Here is a 16174-nt window from a genome sequence, read left to right on the forward strand (position 1 = left end):
CACATTTTTTCTTGTTTTGAAATTTCATTTTCAGGGCTTGCAGGGTTTTGTGGTCGAAACCAGGGGCAATTTCCATGCGAGACAACCATTTCTCAAGCGTTCGTTTTGTTGGTAGATACAAAACTGCTTGCCACATTCTGTACGCTTGAGGGCTGTGATAGAAGAGCGAGAGAGCCCATTTCTTCAACATTGATGAATATCTCCTCCCTTTTTTGTGTCTTTGCCTAAGTTTTAATTCGGAGTTGAAGAGCTCTTCAGCAAAACCGTTTAAAAACCTCTTTGCATCAGAAATATTGGAAATATTTTGACTATCTGCCAGTTTTTCTTTTAAACTTTTCAATTGTTTCTTCATTCTGTGAATTTGAACACTTTGCTTATTTAGTTTCTTAAGCAGTCTTGCTTCTTTCTTTGTTTTCAATCCTGAAACTTGCACAGACTTATTTTCGCTCTTATTTGAAATGTCGACCTCAATTTCTGCTCCTATATCTGGCATCAGTAAGATAATGATTAAAAAGCTTTTAATAAATGAATTGCATTAAAAATATTAATGTATCGTATTATCTAACCATTTCCACAGTTTTGATTTGACAGATTACAATAATTATGGTCAATCTGAATTCTTTTAGCAGGCAATGGTTCTGTCGTAAAATCCAATGTTCTTTTCCGATTTGAATTAACTACAGCCACTGCAATATATAACCAATAAATGTTCAGTGGTTATCACTTAGCAATGATGAAATCTCACATTTGAATTACCATTTTCTGAAATTTCTAATGAAATGGTGCTTGAAACCATTTCATCATTAGTAAAACTGTAATTGTGCTCTACCAATATTTCTTCCAAAGTGGTTTCTTTTGGCCTTATATCTTCTAGTCCGATCTTACACGTTGCATCTCTGTACACTATATTTTTGGTTTATTATTAGAAGCTATTTTAACTACCCCTGCAAGTAATTTCTTTACCTTCATTATCACTTTCTAGGGTTTGTTTGTCACTATCATAAAAAATTGTTGGAACAGAGGAATCTGTCAGTCTATTCTTGGTTTTTATGTTCATAAAACAATTGTCAGTAAAATGTTTAGCACATAGCCTGTGATTAGCGTGTAGGTATTCCGTTGATTTATTTATTAGCTTGTCACATTTTAGATTTCCAAGCCACAAAATGGAACTAAAATTTTTCAGTAAGAATATTAATGTAAATAAAAATATGCCTATGTTTTAAAAACGCTTATTTACCGGTCTTTTTCTTTCGGAAATTTGAAAAATGATAAACGAGAGTTTTTTGTTTTCGCTGACAAACAATTCTTCGCTGAACAAACTGGCCCTGGCATATTGAAAACTTTAATAAAGTCGTCAAAATATTTTTGCGTCGTCAAAAACGCGTCTTCAAAACGCGCGCGAGCACACTGGCAATGCAAGTGGCGCCCTCTGTCAATGGGGACCTATGGACGCTATTGCGGCAAAAATATTATTACGTGTTTTTTCGAAAGAGGCGCCTCTCATAGCGAAGCGACTTTACCCTCTCTGGTATGTAGTTAGAAAACGTGCATGAACAAGGCTACAAGTGTAATAATAATACTTTATTGTTAGGATAGAGAAAGTGAAATACACTTATTGGGCTCCTGGGTACGCACTTATATTACGTACACCAAGCATTCAAAAACAATATTAACATAAAACAAAATAATACAAAACAAGATTGCCAACACAAGACAGAGATACAGATAAAAAATAAACAAAGGGGATAATATGAAAACTAAGCGGAACAGTACAAAAAAAATTTGTACAGACAAGAACAGGTGAATTGGGGAAGCTAAAGAGATTAAGCGGTACCAGAAGAAAATAGGGGGAAGTACGCTTCTAGTCAGCTTTGTAAAGGCGTCACTTTTCACGAATTTTCGCGCCAAAACGGTTTGGCGGGAAATCGCGGATGAATACATCGTTTAAAAAATCAATTTTTCTTAAATAGAACAATTGTAACATAATGTCCTTCTCATTCTCTGCTAATTGAGCTAAGGCGTATTTGTTTTCGTCGTTTATAGCCGAGTTGAATCAAAACAAAAGTGGAACTACTTTTTCAGTTTGGTTTATTATGCGTAAAAAGGCATTTTCGTGGGTCACACGACGACTTCTATGGCTCAAAGCTACAGATACGTACTTCCCCTATTTTCTTCTGGCGGTACATAATACAACACACTATACACTAATATAAAACTAATTCAGATATTTACAAGGGGGAAATGGGGAATGACTAGAAGGTCCAGCCCCGAAACTTGTCCAAACGTGATTTAAAAGAACCAACCGAGGATTTAGTTTTGACGGCAGAGGGGAGCTCATTCAAGTGGTTAATAATACGTTGAGTGAAAAAGACCCGTCTGGTTTAACAGCTGCACCTGATTTTGTACAGGGCTGGTGCTTTTCGACCAGACCACTTAATTGTAAAGAACTGGTCGGCCGTCAAGTCATAGAAACCATGGACAATCTTAAAAGTTTCAATGAGGTCAGTTCGAAGGCGGCGATCAGAAAGCGACAAAAGGCCCAGGCGCTTATGCTTGTTTTCCACTGGCGCGCGCAACGACGAGTTTCTCAGCTTTGAAACGTTCAAACGTTTTTACGCGCGTAAAGAAAATAACATTATGACGCGCGCTAGTGGAAAACAAGCTTCAGGCGGTTAGGATAGGGGAGGGTACGCAAACCCGGGACAAGTTTCTTGGCTTTCCTCTGTCATACTTACGGATATTATGTTACTTATGGTTTGAATGGGAGCGACGCTAATAATTGTCTAATCATGGTCTAATAATCATTAGACAGGTTAAGCCACCCCACGGAAACGGGAGGCTATCAGCGAAACTTGTTTACTCTATGTTGTAGAAATTCCTACAAGTTTCACCTACATGATTATATTCTAGGGCATGTTTATTCTCCCTGGGCTTAAATAAATCCTATATTGTTTCCAACCAACGGTAAATTTTTAGATTTGCCCTTTTAATTAAAAATCAAACCAAATACTACCTTGTCACAAACAAAAACCATTTATTAATTTTTTAAGATATTTTTACAATATAACAAAATGAAAATATTAAGTACAGAACAGTCCTGGTTTTTTATTTCTATTTAGGATAGGAAGCCATTTTTATTATAATTTATATTAAATTAATAATTCAAAAAGTTCATTTTTCACCTAAAATAAGTCGCGAAAATGTGCTGCAAAAATATTCTATTTTTCATCGAACTATATTTCATTATCGTTACTGAAAGCTCTTTGTTTGTATTTGTGGTGTCCTCTAACAATATTATTTAACTTAAACATAAACAAAACCTTAAAATCAGCCTATAGTAAGAGCGTAGTGTTACAAATATGTGTTACATTGCCTGTTTATTATAAACCTCTGAAATGTTTTGTACTGTCAATTAGGACAAAATATACTTCTTGACATCCATTTCCGTTTATTTTGCTTCGGCAAACTACTCAAAGGATAGAATTTTTGAAATGCTAACTTTGTCATTAACAAAACTGGACTTGGAATTAAATATTAATGGAAAAGATGTCAAAGTCGCGTAGAAATAAATCTATATTAAGGAGCATATGGTTTTTCAAGAATTTTTAAATTTCAAATTTATTTTAACTTGAAAAAATTTTTTAATTAATTTTTATTTAAAAATTACAAGTTAAATCTGGCTGGCTTCCATGTCCAGTTTGTTAACCACAAAAAAATGGTAAAACTCGAACAATACTATTTTACGAAATAGTCCTATTTACATTGAAAGTAAATCTATGCCTTTTAGCAGTGTACCGAAAAATGAAATTGAGCATTTTTCAGCCAAAATGAATTGGGAATGTTTCCATTTGCAACAATGATCTGTATTTCGAAGATAATCTGTACAAAATATGTCCAAGCCATATCATAAACTGACATTTCACAACGTGCACTCTTATTACTATTGGGAATTAAGATTCGAGTTATCCTAATTTTTTTACAACTGAGATTCAAAAATCCAATGCATTTTTTCCCATTATTAAAATTCACTAAGACCTTATTCTCCAAAATTTCACTGTACTCTCTACCAATAAGCAATTTTCACTCGTTTTCTTTTTTTATATTCAAGCTTTTGTAGTTTAGAATTTAGATTGGTATAGCCATTTTTATCTAATTATTTAATATCAATATTTAAATTACACCTTAATTATAAATTATGGAGACTAGATGTATGAAATAAGAAAACTTAATGAACAGGTCTGGAAAAATGAGCAAAAATCTCATGTTATGCTTTGTACAAAAATTTAAAAACAAAGTATTTTATGAAAAAAAATTGTATAAGCTATATTCTAAAAAACAATTATCACTCTAAATTGACTTTGTTGAATATTCGTTGTAAAATTTCAATTTAATTTAACCTAAAAGGTAAATGCGCTTTTATAAATTATATACACCTAAGAGATATTATCGTAAGGAAGTTAATATCTGGAATGACGCAATTATTTCGTAAAAAAAATATAACTTAATTGATGTATGATTGAGTATTACATAAAAGTTGGGGTTAACAGAGTAAAAATAGAGGTTTATATTAACAGTATTGACAAAAAAACAAGGTTACCATAGGAACCAAATTAAAACCAAATCATTAACTATATATCAATGCGCATAAATAGTTGCAAAAATGCACCGAATAATCTAGTTTTGTAGTAATTGAGCTTGACTCGATATATATATGGCAATTAACTGATTTAAATCACAATTCGCTTTTGATTTCTGTAAGAACGCAAGGTGGGCAGGCAGTGGGCATTAAACCCTCCGATTGGTAGCCTTTCATGAGTAAACGCTCCGTTTGCGGAAGGGGACAAGGCAGTCTCTGCATTGCTTCTTGAAAGCCAGGCAAAACTGAGCTTCTAAAAGTGTTCAAAGTGTAGTGATGGCCGCATGTGAAAGCCACAATGTCGTCACCTTGGGAACCACCGTTAGAGATTACTCCTCCATTGCCGGTCCCTCCTCTTTCACTAACAAGCGCCTTTGTTAACAATTCCACACTTGAAGAAGAAAGGTGTAAGCTAGAGCGGGAGACGGCTCCTTTTTGGAAGTTATGCAAAACCTCTTGCCATAGAGCCTAAAGGCAATATTATATATTCCCCGAGTTAGGTTACAGTCTAGTACTATTTTAACCATAAATATTTAAATTAAATCGGGGGGCTTATCACTTCCCGTAATTGGTGCACAATCTTCTAGCTTTGACTGTACAAGTGTGATTAAAAATTTAGCATTACTAAAGGCTGTACTCAGTTTCATAAGCCAGTAATAGGTGTATAGATTTTCAGGAAGTAGTTAGCCCCTCGAATGGAATGTACTTGAACAGGTAAAGATGACTCCCAGCCTGCCAAACTATCGGATGGAGATGTGTGAAGTTGCCTCAATATGTTAGCGGATCCGGAAGCGGAAACCAAATGATCCAATAATTCGGGATGCTGGTGTCCAGAATCTATACACTTCAAAACGGAAGCAGCCACATCTAAACAAAAGTTAGTTGAGAGGCGAGAGAGCAACTCTTCCCCTTTCTTGCTGCTTTCACTGTGTAAAAAATTTTAAATTGTAGTTACTTTTTTCATTAATAAAAATCTGTCAGTATACCAGAAAAGGAACAGGCCTAAAGGGTAGCCCAACATGTTTAAATGATAACCGAGAAAAGTTTCGTATGGTTCAGTGGGAAGATTGTGTTTAACCCAGAAAGCGGATGCCTAAATTGAAAAATGGACAATGTTATAAAAAAAGGAAAACAAATATTAGGTAAACGTTTGAGACCCTACGTGTTCTAAAAACTGGCGGTTGGCTTCGGAATTATTCTGATCAACATATTTTACGTAGAAGTTCAAAATTTCTAAAACTATAGCGGAGGTGTCCGTCGCTTTCTCAGACCTTCCAGGTATGCTACTTTCAAATGCTTGTAGTTGATAGTCCAGCGCCTGAAACATTTAATTTTATAAAAATAAAAATTTTCCTTCCAGATAGTTTTTGACACATACCTGAGCGTAAAGTCCTTCTAAGGCGCACAATTTTGCGGCGCATTGCAAGTCCCCAAAACTTAAACTATGATTTAGAATTGATGTAGGATCATAATACCTGTGAAATACCTATAAGATGCCATTGATAGCATTTGTTAGCAAACGGGATGGATTTCCATTATATATCGCAAACATTGCCTTTAAAGCAGAGTGAAGGGCATCGGGACCATAAACATGATCCTCTCTGGGTCCCAAGCTAGGAATGATAGGGCTTTCTCTTCTCTTTTGTTTATATCTCATTTTTTGGAGCTATGAAACAGTACGATAGACTTAAGAATATTTATAAAACTTAATTAACAATTAGAATATTACGGAAAAGTCATTTTCAAAACTAGTCAGGTCAAATTCTTGGTTAATAGGGGCGTTTTTAGAGCCACTTGTAATAGAAGATATTGGAGGAAGAGAGAGTATCTCAATCGGACGCATTTCTCCCTGCCTGCAGCCTTGTGTAATGGTGATCATGCGTCTATTGGTCCTTATTGTGATTACTCTGCCTCCACTAGAACTGGCCCCCGGTCCATGCGCGAGATTAGCTAAGCTGCTGGTTCGTGGCCTACCTTCCGCAGTAACTGTAGGTTTTTGTCCTAACTGGAATAAAAATTAAGTTTAATATCTGTTTCTTTGTTGCAAAGTTAGTTATTCAATATACCTGTCCTCCGTCATTTTGACCCCAACCCCAAAGTCTAGACGAAGTGTCCAACACGAGAGTGAAGTCGCTTCCGCAGGCAATTTCGACAATGTTACGATCATTCAATGTTAAAATCATTGTCGGTTGTTTCTTTAGCAAAAAGTAAAACATTCTAATTTCTTTTAAAGAAATTCGTTATGCAATTTCGTATAATACCTGCTCTTTCCTAGATCCGTGACCTAACTGCCCTTCAGAATTTCTACCCCAAGTGTAAACTTCTCCATCCATAGTTAAAATGACCGAATGATTACTCCCCGCTACCATCTTTGAGAAAGGAATTTTTTTCAGTATACACATTAGAATTTTAAATTATACAATCACAAAATATTACATTCACAATCTTTCCATCTACAGAACTAGTATTAACTAAACTAGGCACAAGATGGCTTTGAATTGGTGGTGTTGATAATGGTTGGTTCATCATGGATGATAAATGTGGAGATGTACCGTACGTTGGAAAACTAGAGTGTCCTGAAGAAGGCGGACTAGGCATTGGATGAGTACCATCCTGAGTTGAAGAAGTTGTGATTGAAGTTATTTGCTGCTGTTGAGCTCTTGCACGGCGCGTGCTCTGGGCTTGAAGTCTTAATGATTGCGGATGACTACCCCAGACAAACAATCGCTGAGTCTCAGTTAATGCTAGCTATAATAGCATAAAACAAAGGTTTTTTTTATCAAAACATTATTTGTTTCTAAGTATTTCTTTGTATCTTACCACGTGGAAATAACCAGATGCTAATAATATTACAGGCTCAGGCATAACAACAAGCCTGGGAGTTGTCTGTTTTAAAACAGTTCCTTGGCCCAATTGCCCAAACATGCCACATCCAAAAGTGTACACTTCTCCCTAAAATTAGAAATGGAAATAATTATGACGGTCACTCACCAAATATAGGCATTTCCAACATACTATTCTAGTTAGAACGATGCTATGACCATGGCCAGCTGCTGCCATGGCAATTTGAGTATCTTTAAAGAAAGTTATTTGAACGGGTACACGGCAATCTTCAGGATTTCCATGACCAAGTTGACCATGCACACCCCAACCCCAACTGAAAATTCTAAGATAACAAAATAAAATTTCATTATCATATTTTCAAGTCAATTCGTTATATTTGTACCTTCCATCAACAGTAATGGCTAGCGAATGATATTGTCCGCAAATTATAGATATTACATTCTCATCAACTAGGCATTCGATTAACAAAGGTCTACACGTTCTTTGCAATTGGCCTAGGCCAAGTTGACCATATTTTGAGGAACCCCAAGAAAAAACCTAACAATATAAAATATTTTAGTTTTTTGGTAATAGATTACTTCTAACTATTTGTAAATTACCCCATGATCAGTTAGTGCTAAAGTATGGAAAGCTCCACAGGCTACAGAATAAATTTGAACATCCGTTAGATCAACCGTCATAGGCATGGATGATTCTTGGTAGGGTTCTCCATGGCCCAATCTATTAAAAATATTTTGTCTTAATACATGTAATTAATGTTTAGTAATTTTTTGTAAAAGATTACCTTCCATGCTGGCCTTTACCCCATGTGTAAATAAGCCCTTGTCTAATTAAAGCTGCGTGCGAACTACCGCAAGCTAATGGTGTATGAAATATTTGTGCAGGGGATGGTTTCTCCCCTCTTGGTGTATTTATAGCCGTACTACTATCTATTTGCATTAATTTTATATTAAAGAATCGTGGTATTGAACCCCTTTTGTGGTTCAGAACCAACAAGACAAATATGAAGAACTTGACAAACTCCTCTTCGCTGATATCATCATCCTAATAAGAAAAATATATTAAACATAGAGATGAGTCAAGATTTGGTAAATTCATTCCCGTATAGACTTACACCGTGAGAGAATTCCAAAGAATCACTCGATATAGAACTAAGGGAACTCATACTAAAATATCGTTGGCTGTGCGAAGTAACTACATGTCTCACTGCTAAACTGGCTGCCGGGTGACACGGGTCATATAGTTGTGCCACTCTTATTAGACTAGAAACGGGAAGTGTAGGAAGAAGTTTGGCTACATGCTGCAAATGACAACGCAATAGTTGAGGCTTAGTAGCTAAATGTTGAAGTAGTCCGGGGCAAGTTATGCAATAGATATATCGATCTGAAATTTTACATGGCCAAAATGTAGAATTACTTTGATCTAAGCGGAAATCAAGAACAAGTGATATTAACCATTGGGTGTTTTTAACAAAATATTGTCATATCCATTTCCAATTAAAGCTTCTTCCGTTTCTCTATCGACTGCATCTCGCAAGTTTTCACAGGCTAATAAATGCTCCAACATCAAACGTTGCTGTCCACGTAGCTAATAGTTTCAAATAGATAATTAAAATACTTATCTCATGGCTTAAAATCAGGGATGTCATTTGATGGGGCAAGGAGGCATAAAGTTCAGGAATTTTTCTAATATCAACTCAGATTCGGATGAAGTACAAGGAATATCTTGGGAAAATGTTTTGTTCTGTCTATTATCCTGAAAGTCACTAGCAATTATGCAATAACTATAAAAATTTGACACGTTTTTGCCCTTTAAAAAAATGTTTTCTGGAGCTCAATTTCTGCCCCCCCCCCCCCTGTAATGACATTCCAGCTTAAAATGGGTGATCAAAATTACTCTAGTGCAGTAGTATAATAAATCATATAGTCCCTGCTCTTCTAAAAGCCGAACAGCAACTTCGTCATCATAATATTGATTGTCTCGAAGAAAATCTCTACAATTTTTGAAAAAAAGGTGAACTTTTAGAAAATAACTATTTCTTTGAAATCCAAAAGATAATATAAGCTCGAAACTAACTTAAACGCTTGTAGAACAGCCGGACGTTCGTGGCTCCTATCCATTACCTGTTGCACGAAACAATGCAAAGCAATGTTTGCAAAATGTGATTTGTCAGGCCAGGCTATTTCCATTCCTTTGGTAGTAAATAAGACTTGAATGTAAGCTATTAATTCGGACAGGTACCCGTAACTAACAAAATGAGCTACTCGTTTTAACTGAGGACACTGAAAAGTAATTAAAATTATTTAAGTTAAACTCAAAATTTATGAATAAAAACTCAATTTAGGTTACTTTTGAAAGTTGATAAAGTCTCACTGCTTGGGCAAAATGACCTTGAGACAACTGTATCTCCGCGCCAGCTTCGTACAATTTGTGGATGTCTAAACCTAATAGTACCCCTAATCTTTCAGCAGAAGGTAAATCTGATGGCAGACCGGTTAAACTGAGAAATAAATCTTGAGGAGATTTCCTTAGAGAAACAAAGAGTTATAATTACTTAGGATTGTTATGAAAATTTAATGACAGTTGAATTTAGATACATACGTCATAGAGCATTCGAAAACTTCATTTTTTTGGACTATAAGACAGCCCTCTAAAACTATTTCCCTAGGTAATGCAATATTTTGCATTTCTTTTGATTTTGCAATTTGTTTGAAGTTGGAGGTAGCGAGAGGGTGAATATTTATAACTTGCTTTTCTACGTTAAATTGTTGTAATAAAGGATCAGGACTTTCCTTAGGCTGTAAAAAGAACAATATAAATGTAAAAACCACTCATTTAGAGTACAAAAACCCAAATTACACACTTTTTTTAAACTTTCCATAGACTGCAAAGCAACTATATCCAAATAATAACTACTATCCTTTGTTTTTACCAGGAAAAATGTTCTTTCATTCATTATGAAGCATTCACTATCTAAAGGTACGTAGTAAGAATTTTGACTTAAAGTTTCCAATTTCATTGAGAGTAACTGTTGAAAAAGGAGCTATAAGCTTAAGGCTATTATACAAGGAAAAGAGTTCTTATCAGAGTCTTACTTGCAATAAACCGCTAGCTTTGGTATAAGCTGCGATGTAAGTTTGACCTTTCAAAGTTTGAGGGAATAAAATAGCTCCTCCATCGTACCGAGAAAGTTTACGAGGGTGGCCATCAATTTTCTTATCCTCGATAAACAGTGACCTATCTCCTTGTAGTTGCCATAATTTGCGTTCTATACCCTCCAAGCCTTGTTCAATGTCAGGTTCTGAAAGCCAAAGATATCCACTTTGTTTATCCTCCAGCAACAAATGCCATTGTTGCTTATTGGTCCCAGTTATCTAATATATGAAAAATACTGGTAAGAATTAATTTTTTAAATCATAAATTTTTGACTTACCAAAAGACAAGTTGTGCCGGAAATTTCATCTTGAACCAGGTCAATTTTTTGTATTCCAACTGTGACATATGTGCCTCCTATTTCTCGACGATTTCGTAAATTAATAAATGATATTTCCCCCAATTCATTTCCAACAATTGCTACTGGTTGACCATCAAAGGATTGCCACCAGACCACAGATGTTGGGTTTGCTAAGATAATTTCTGGTGTAATTTCTTTCTATGGAAATGATTATTTCTTATTAAACCAACCTCTTTGACCAGTCAGTCGAATTTCTGTCACATCGTCCGTTCTCCAGTGATATTGTCCTTTGGGATATGGTCCCTGAAATGTATGAAAATATTTACTAAGTATATAGGATACTGTTAAGCATTTTATATAGAACTAACCATTGTCCATAATGTTGGTATAATGTAGAGAGTCCCATCTCTAACTGCCACTAAACACCACAAACATAAACTGTCAAAACTGATGGTTTTAATTTGCTTTCCTTGGTGGTGGAACCATTGCAACTGATGAAATATTGGTTTTTCATTTGGTCTGGTTATTCTAAATAACAGGTGGTCTATAGAATTGAAAAATATAGTTATTTTTTTTTAATTAATGGGTGGTTTTGGGGTGCAAACATTCCCTCATCTGAACCTCAAACTTTCAAAGTAACTTGTTTGCACATTCTCATGATTGCTAAAAATTCAGTTCATAATTACCATTGTTGCACACCAGTACTAGAATAGATTTAGTTTTGCATTCTTTGTACGCGGAAAAAATTATTTCCGTATCATCTCTGCACGAGCTCCATTGACCAAGGGATAAAATACGTTTAACTTCAAAAATTCGATACATAGGGTAGCCGCTCATTCTTTTAACATACGGCGAAATTGTTTAAATAGAATGAATATAAGGTAAATTTTGTAAAAAGAGGAGAGAATAGATTAAAAGTTAAAATGCACTCGGAAACGGGACACACGATGTTCGGCATTCTGACACCACTCCGGAATCACCCCTGACCTATATTTTGACAACAAAATAATCACGTGCTGTGGTCTACCCTCTATGGTGCTACATGTACTCGTGAGTGGCCACTCCGCGGCGCTGGCGACCTTCTGGGTGGATCTAGTGCTATGAGTCCTCTATCCTGGATTACTAAAAGGTTATCCGTTTGAGGGTTTTCGTAACAAAACTAGATGTATATGAAAGATTTGAACGTAGATTATTCGGGATAAATTGTACTAAGTGAAACTATAAGTTGATTCTGAAGTCTTGCAGTGTATTCATGTAGTTGAAATATTTCTTTCCATCTGTTTATATCAAGCCTTTGGTGAAGACAACGAAAACCAAAACGACCAGAAAATAAAGCTGTATATTTATCAAAAGAATAATTTAAAAAAGTATCAAAAGAATAATTTAAAAAAGATGCCGTATTATATGCAAGACTTGCACCCGGATTGCAGTGCCGCTCTTGAACTAATACAGCATTTGACTGAAGATGAGTTGAAAGACTTGTTGAATAATGATGAGAGATTGGAGAGTATGGTCAAAGACTTGCGTCAAGTGAAAAATGCGGAAGCAGAAAGAGAGATGCTTTTTGCCAGTAATAAAAGCCTAGCGGAATTCAATTTGTCACATCAGCCAAGCATTGTAGAGTCACGCCAGCAATTAATTAGCCTTTATCAGCAAGCTGTCGAACTGAAAAAAGAAGTTGAAGAAAAGAAAGCCAAAATAGATGAATTAATGAGACAAGTTTCGTTAGATACAACTTTAGCCTTGTTTCAAACTGCCGCTGCCCAACTTGAAGAGGAAACTGAAAGCATTGCACAGAACTTTCTAGAGTCACAACTGAGTGTAGAACTGTTTCTTGAAATGTTTTTAGAAAAGAGAAAACTTATGCATTTAAGAAGAGTTAAAACTGAAAAAATGTCCGATATCTTAGAGCAAAGCTCGAGACAAAGCAACATAACCTCACCTTTTTCTGCAAGTGGTATTCGGGCCAGCCCATTACCTTCAAGACCAGCTCCTGCACCACCTTTGCCCGCAATACCCAGAGCCTATTCTCCCTATAACTCTGCTTCTCCCCCTAATCAATTTGGTTACCGCCTTCCAAATTACTTTCCAAATCGATAAGATTTTCTTAGGGAAAACTTGAGTTCTCTGAAATTTTATTAGATTTCTCATATGGCTTTATCGTATTAAAAATTTTTAAATTTTTTGTTATTAATACCAAATTTACGGTTAATTAGTTTTTGTGTATTCCATATTTTGTTTATATTAGTAAAGGGGTTGTCAAACCTTAAGTATGAAAATTTATCAGCATCCCTTTTCACAACCCCTTTAAACAGGCCACAGGCTACTTGCATGAATAAAGCAAGAACTGTTTTAAAAATATTTTTGTGTAATAATTTTAAACTTATCTTAAAATTTACTGGTCAGTGTTATTTGCAAATAATAAGGCAAATAACTTGTACTGATACTAGTAATAAATAAAAAATTTGAACACGGTTTTTATTAAAAAGTTGAAATTCATAATCCCTTTAAAAAAGGTTAAAAATAAACCAAATTACAGAAATAGGCAATAAACCTATTTATAATTGGGGAAGTTGCATTGTGATTCTCATTTTTAATACATAGGAAAAATTGGGTATAGTTAATAAAAATATTTCATCTTCTCTTCTTTTTCTCCTGCCTGCTTCTTCTACCAGAGTGATGGTGTGATTTGTGGGTAGGAGGGTGCACTGGTCCTTCTGTAACTTCCTCATCACTTGAGTCGCCTCCGTCCTATTAAAATTAGCAGGAACGAAGTGTTAAAAGCAAAAATGATTAAAAAAGTAAGAAATAACAGTAAATATCATGTGTATCTAAGCATCAAATGCTTTGACACATGGACTTACAAGGAGAGTACCCGAGGTGTTTATTGCCGATTTAGTTCAAAGTCGGCCGTAATGTAGACCTATATGAGATATGAAATTTCCAAAAAGGAGACATTGCACTACCCATTCTATTTGCCATGGCAACCGAAAATGTTTTTGACCACTTACAACCAAAATTTGTTACAAATTTACCCTAAAAATGTTTCAATTTACCCAAACTTGATGAAATTTACCTAAATGTGGTCCAAATTACACATTTCGTGATTTTCAAAATTTTCGTAGCTAGGACCCTGTGAAACCGAGAAAATCCCATGCTTTTTTAAATGGAGATTTTATTGTTTTAAGTGATCAAAAACATTTTCGGTTGCCATAGCAAATCGAATGGGTAGTGCAACGTCTCCTTTTGGGAAATTTCATATCTCATATAGGTCTACATTATGCCAGACTTTGAACAAAATCGGCAACAAACACCTCGGGTACTCTCCTTGTTAGTCCATGTTTGACATTAGGGAGATAGACAGAGGCCCACGAACCATGGCGAACAAACACTTGAAATAAATTGTGCAAAAATCTTTGAAAGGTTTTATTTTATCTTTTAGTGTTCACTTACTCTCCCCTCGTCCTTGGGTGGAATGAAAATTACAGCTGCTATGCAGATCATTTGAAATATTGCTCCAATAAATAAACCGTATCTCAGCAAATCGTCTACGATGTCCGACATGTCTTTTTTTTTGGGTGGGGGGGGGGGGGAATCTTGTGCTTCGATGACAGGGCTTCAACATGTGGGGATTCTTCAACGTTCCAAAACATTAAAGGTAATAATGTAATTTTTGAGGTAAAACGGAAAAAATTAAGGAAAACAATCTTTAAGAGAGCCTGTTGCAAGTTTTAGCCTACTATACATTTTTATCTATTCCATCCCAAAGATTCACATAATTTTACTGAATATTAATGGGTTGTAGGGTTGTAAAATCCCAAAAAAGTAAAGAGTTGAAAACGGGAATTTCCAAAATAAAAAGGTTAAGGAAATATCCATAGCATAAAATATTAGATGGGAAATGTGGAAGCCCTGCGATAGACTGTCACAAGTTCACAACCATTGAGTTGGTAATATATAACTAGAGATACAATTACGGCTTCGGGGCTGTTCACAAATTACGTAACGCAGAAAAACCACTTTTTGGACTCCCCTCCCCTCCCCCTCGTAACAAAGAGTAACAAATGGAAAGACCCCTCTTCTTAAATTACGTAACAAATATCGAAACATCCCCCCCCTTAAATTATTATAGTACGTAACAACTAATATGCTGGTAATAAAGTACAATAAGATCAGGTACTAAATTTTATTGTTTGTAATTATCATTTGAAATTACAACTGTATTTTTACGCAACACTTTATACCCATGGGTATGAAATTCTTTTAAACGTGAGTAAACCAATGAAAATACAAATGTTTTTAATAATTGTGACTGTTTCTGAAAATGGAGAAAATTTTATTTTACGATATTAAAAATAAGATGTGTTACGTAACATTTCAGTGAACCCCCCCCCCCCCCCCCACCACGTTACGTAATTTGTGAACAGCCCCTTCAGAAAACGGGGCTTCGCTGGACAAATTATTCACTGACTGATTCGGTGGTGGCGCTTTCTATCTTTTCCAAAAAAACTATATTTTATTATTTTTGCAAAAATCGTTTGCTTTTTTTTGCATGTGTTCACGTGTATCTTAGTGATAATTTGTATTTTGAATCTAAATCAAATATTAAACTTTATTTTGTTCAAAATAACGTATAATATTCTGTATATATTAAACTTATTATTTACCACGGTGAATATTAGTAGAAATTATGTTTAATTCAGAGAAAACGGTATGGTATTAAAAGAGAAAACTTTATTTTAAACAAGACGTTTCGAGCCGAGGCCCTTCTTCAGTCGTTCGTTAGTTTTACTTGAATCCTCCTAGGTTTTACTTTGATTTAAAATTCTAACACGTGCCATATTCAAGTTCTAATATTTTTTTTCGACTGTGCTCCTCATTTGTGAGTGGGCCGCCCTGTTCCAAAAGGGTTGTCAGTAAATAAATCTTAAATCCATAGAAATCTCATAGGTAACTAGAATGCTGCCGCCTACGGCCGAGCTTGACGCCAGTTCATTTTTAACCTTCAGCCAATGAGAGGCCGTAGAGTGGTTCCGCCAAGGAGGATAATAATCCTTCTTGATTCTGCTACTATAGTGGGAGATGGGTGACATTAAATTCTTGGCAGAACCACTCTTTGAGCTCTGATTGGCTGAGATCTGGCTATCGTCTGCCACGGCGTTTGGTCCATTTGCCAGTTACACGGCAGCATTCTAGTTACCTATGAGATTTCTATGCTTAAATCTTAAATCTTAAATATC

At 35.3% G+C, this 16174-nt stretch overlaps 3 protein-coding genes across 3 annotated transcripts; 1 reads left to right on the forward strand and 2 right to left on the reverse strand.

Moving 5' to 3' along the window:
• Positions 1-3193: 3193 nt before the first annotated feature.
• Positions 3194-11956, reverse strand: LOC149941505 (uncharacterized). Its single transcript, XM_090179753.1, has 27 exons — positions 11621-11956; positions 11303-11478; positions 11165-11237; positions 10914-11104; positions 10576-10854; positions 10344-10508; positions 10082-10278; positions 9830-10007; positions 9557-9762; positions 9377-9473; positions 8935-9067; positions 8595-8863; positions 8265-8524; positions 8080-8200; positions 7863-8017; positions 7652-7802; positions 7457-7588; positions 7073-7384; positions 6898-7005; positions 6703-6831; positions 6366-6641; positions 6192-6302; positions 6015-6122; positions 5799-5954; positions 5623-5729; positions 5343-5562; positions 3194-5104 (listed from the first exon to the last, which is right to left on the reverse strand). Exons 1-27 carry the CDS (start codon positions 11769-11771, stop codon positions 4733-4735), a joined length of 4833 nt encoding a protein of 1610 aa, XP_090035879.1. The 5' UTR covers positions 11772-11956; the 3' UTR covers positions 3194-4732.
• Positions 11957-11980: 24 nt separating this feature from the next.
• LOC149941506 (vacuolar protein sorting-associated protein 37B-like) lies at positions 11981-13135 on the forward strand. Its single transcript, XM_090179756.1, has one exon. The coding sequence runs from the start codon at positions 12327-12329 to the stop codon at positions 13032-13034; it is 708 nt and encodes a 235-aa protein (XP_090035882.1). The 5' UTR covers positions 11981-12326; the 3' UTR covers positions 13035-13135.
• Positions 13136-13397: 262 nt separating this feature from the next.
• On the reverse strand, positions 13398-14672 carry LOC149941507 (protein anon-73B1). The gene is made up of 2 exons (XM_090179757.1): positions 14388-14672; positions 13398-13685 (listed from the first exon to the last, which is right to left on the reverse strand). The coding sequence occupies exons 1-2, from the start codon at positions 14496-14498 to the stop codon at positions 13569-13571; spliced, it is 228 nt and encodes a 75-aa protein (XP_090035883.1). The 5' UTR covers positions 14499-14672; the 3' UTR covers positions 13398-13568.
• Positions 14673-16174: the final 1502 nt, after the last annotated feature.

Source organism: Leiobunum rupestre, chromosome 6 (genome assembly GCF_980474605.1).
Source record: "Leiobunum rupestre chromosome 6, qqLeiRupe1.1.hap1, whole genome shotgun sequence".
In the NCBI taxonomy this organism is placed as follows: Eukaryota; Metazoa; Arthropoda; class Arachnida; order Opiliones; family Sclerosomatidae; genus Leiobunum; species Leiobunum rupestre.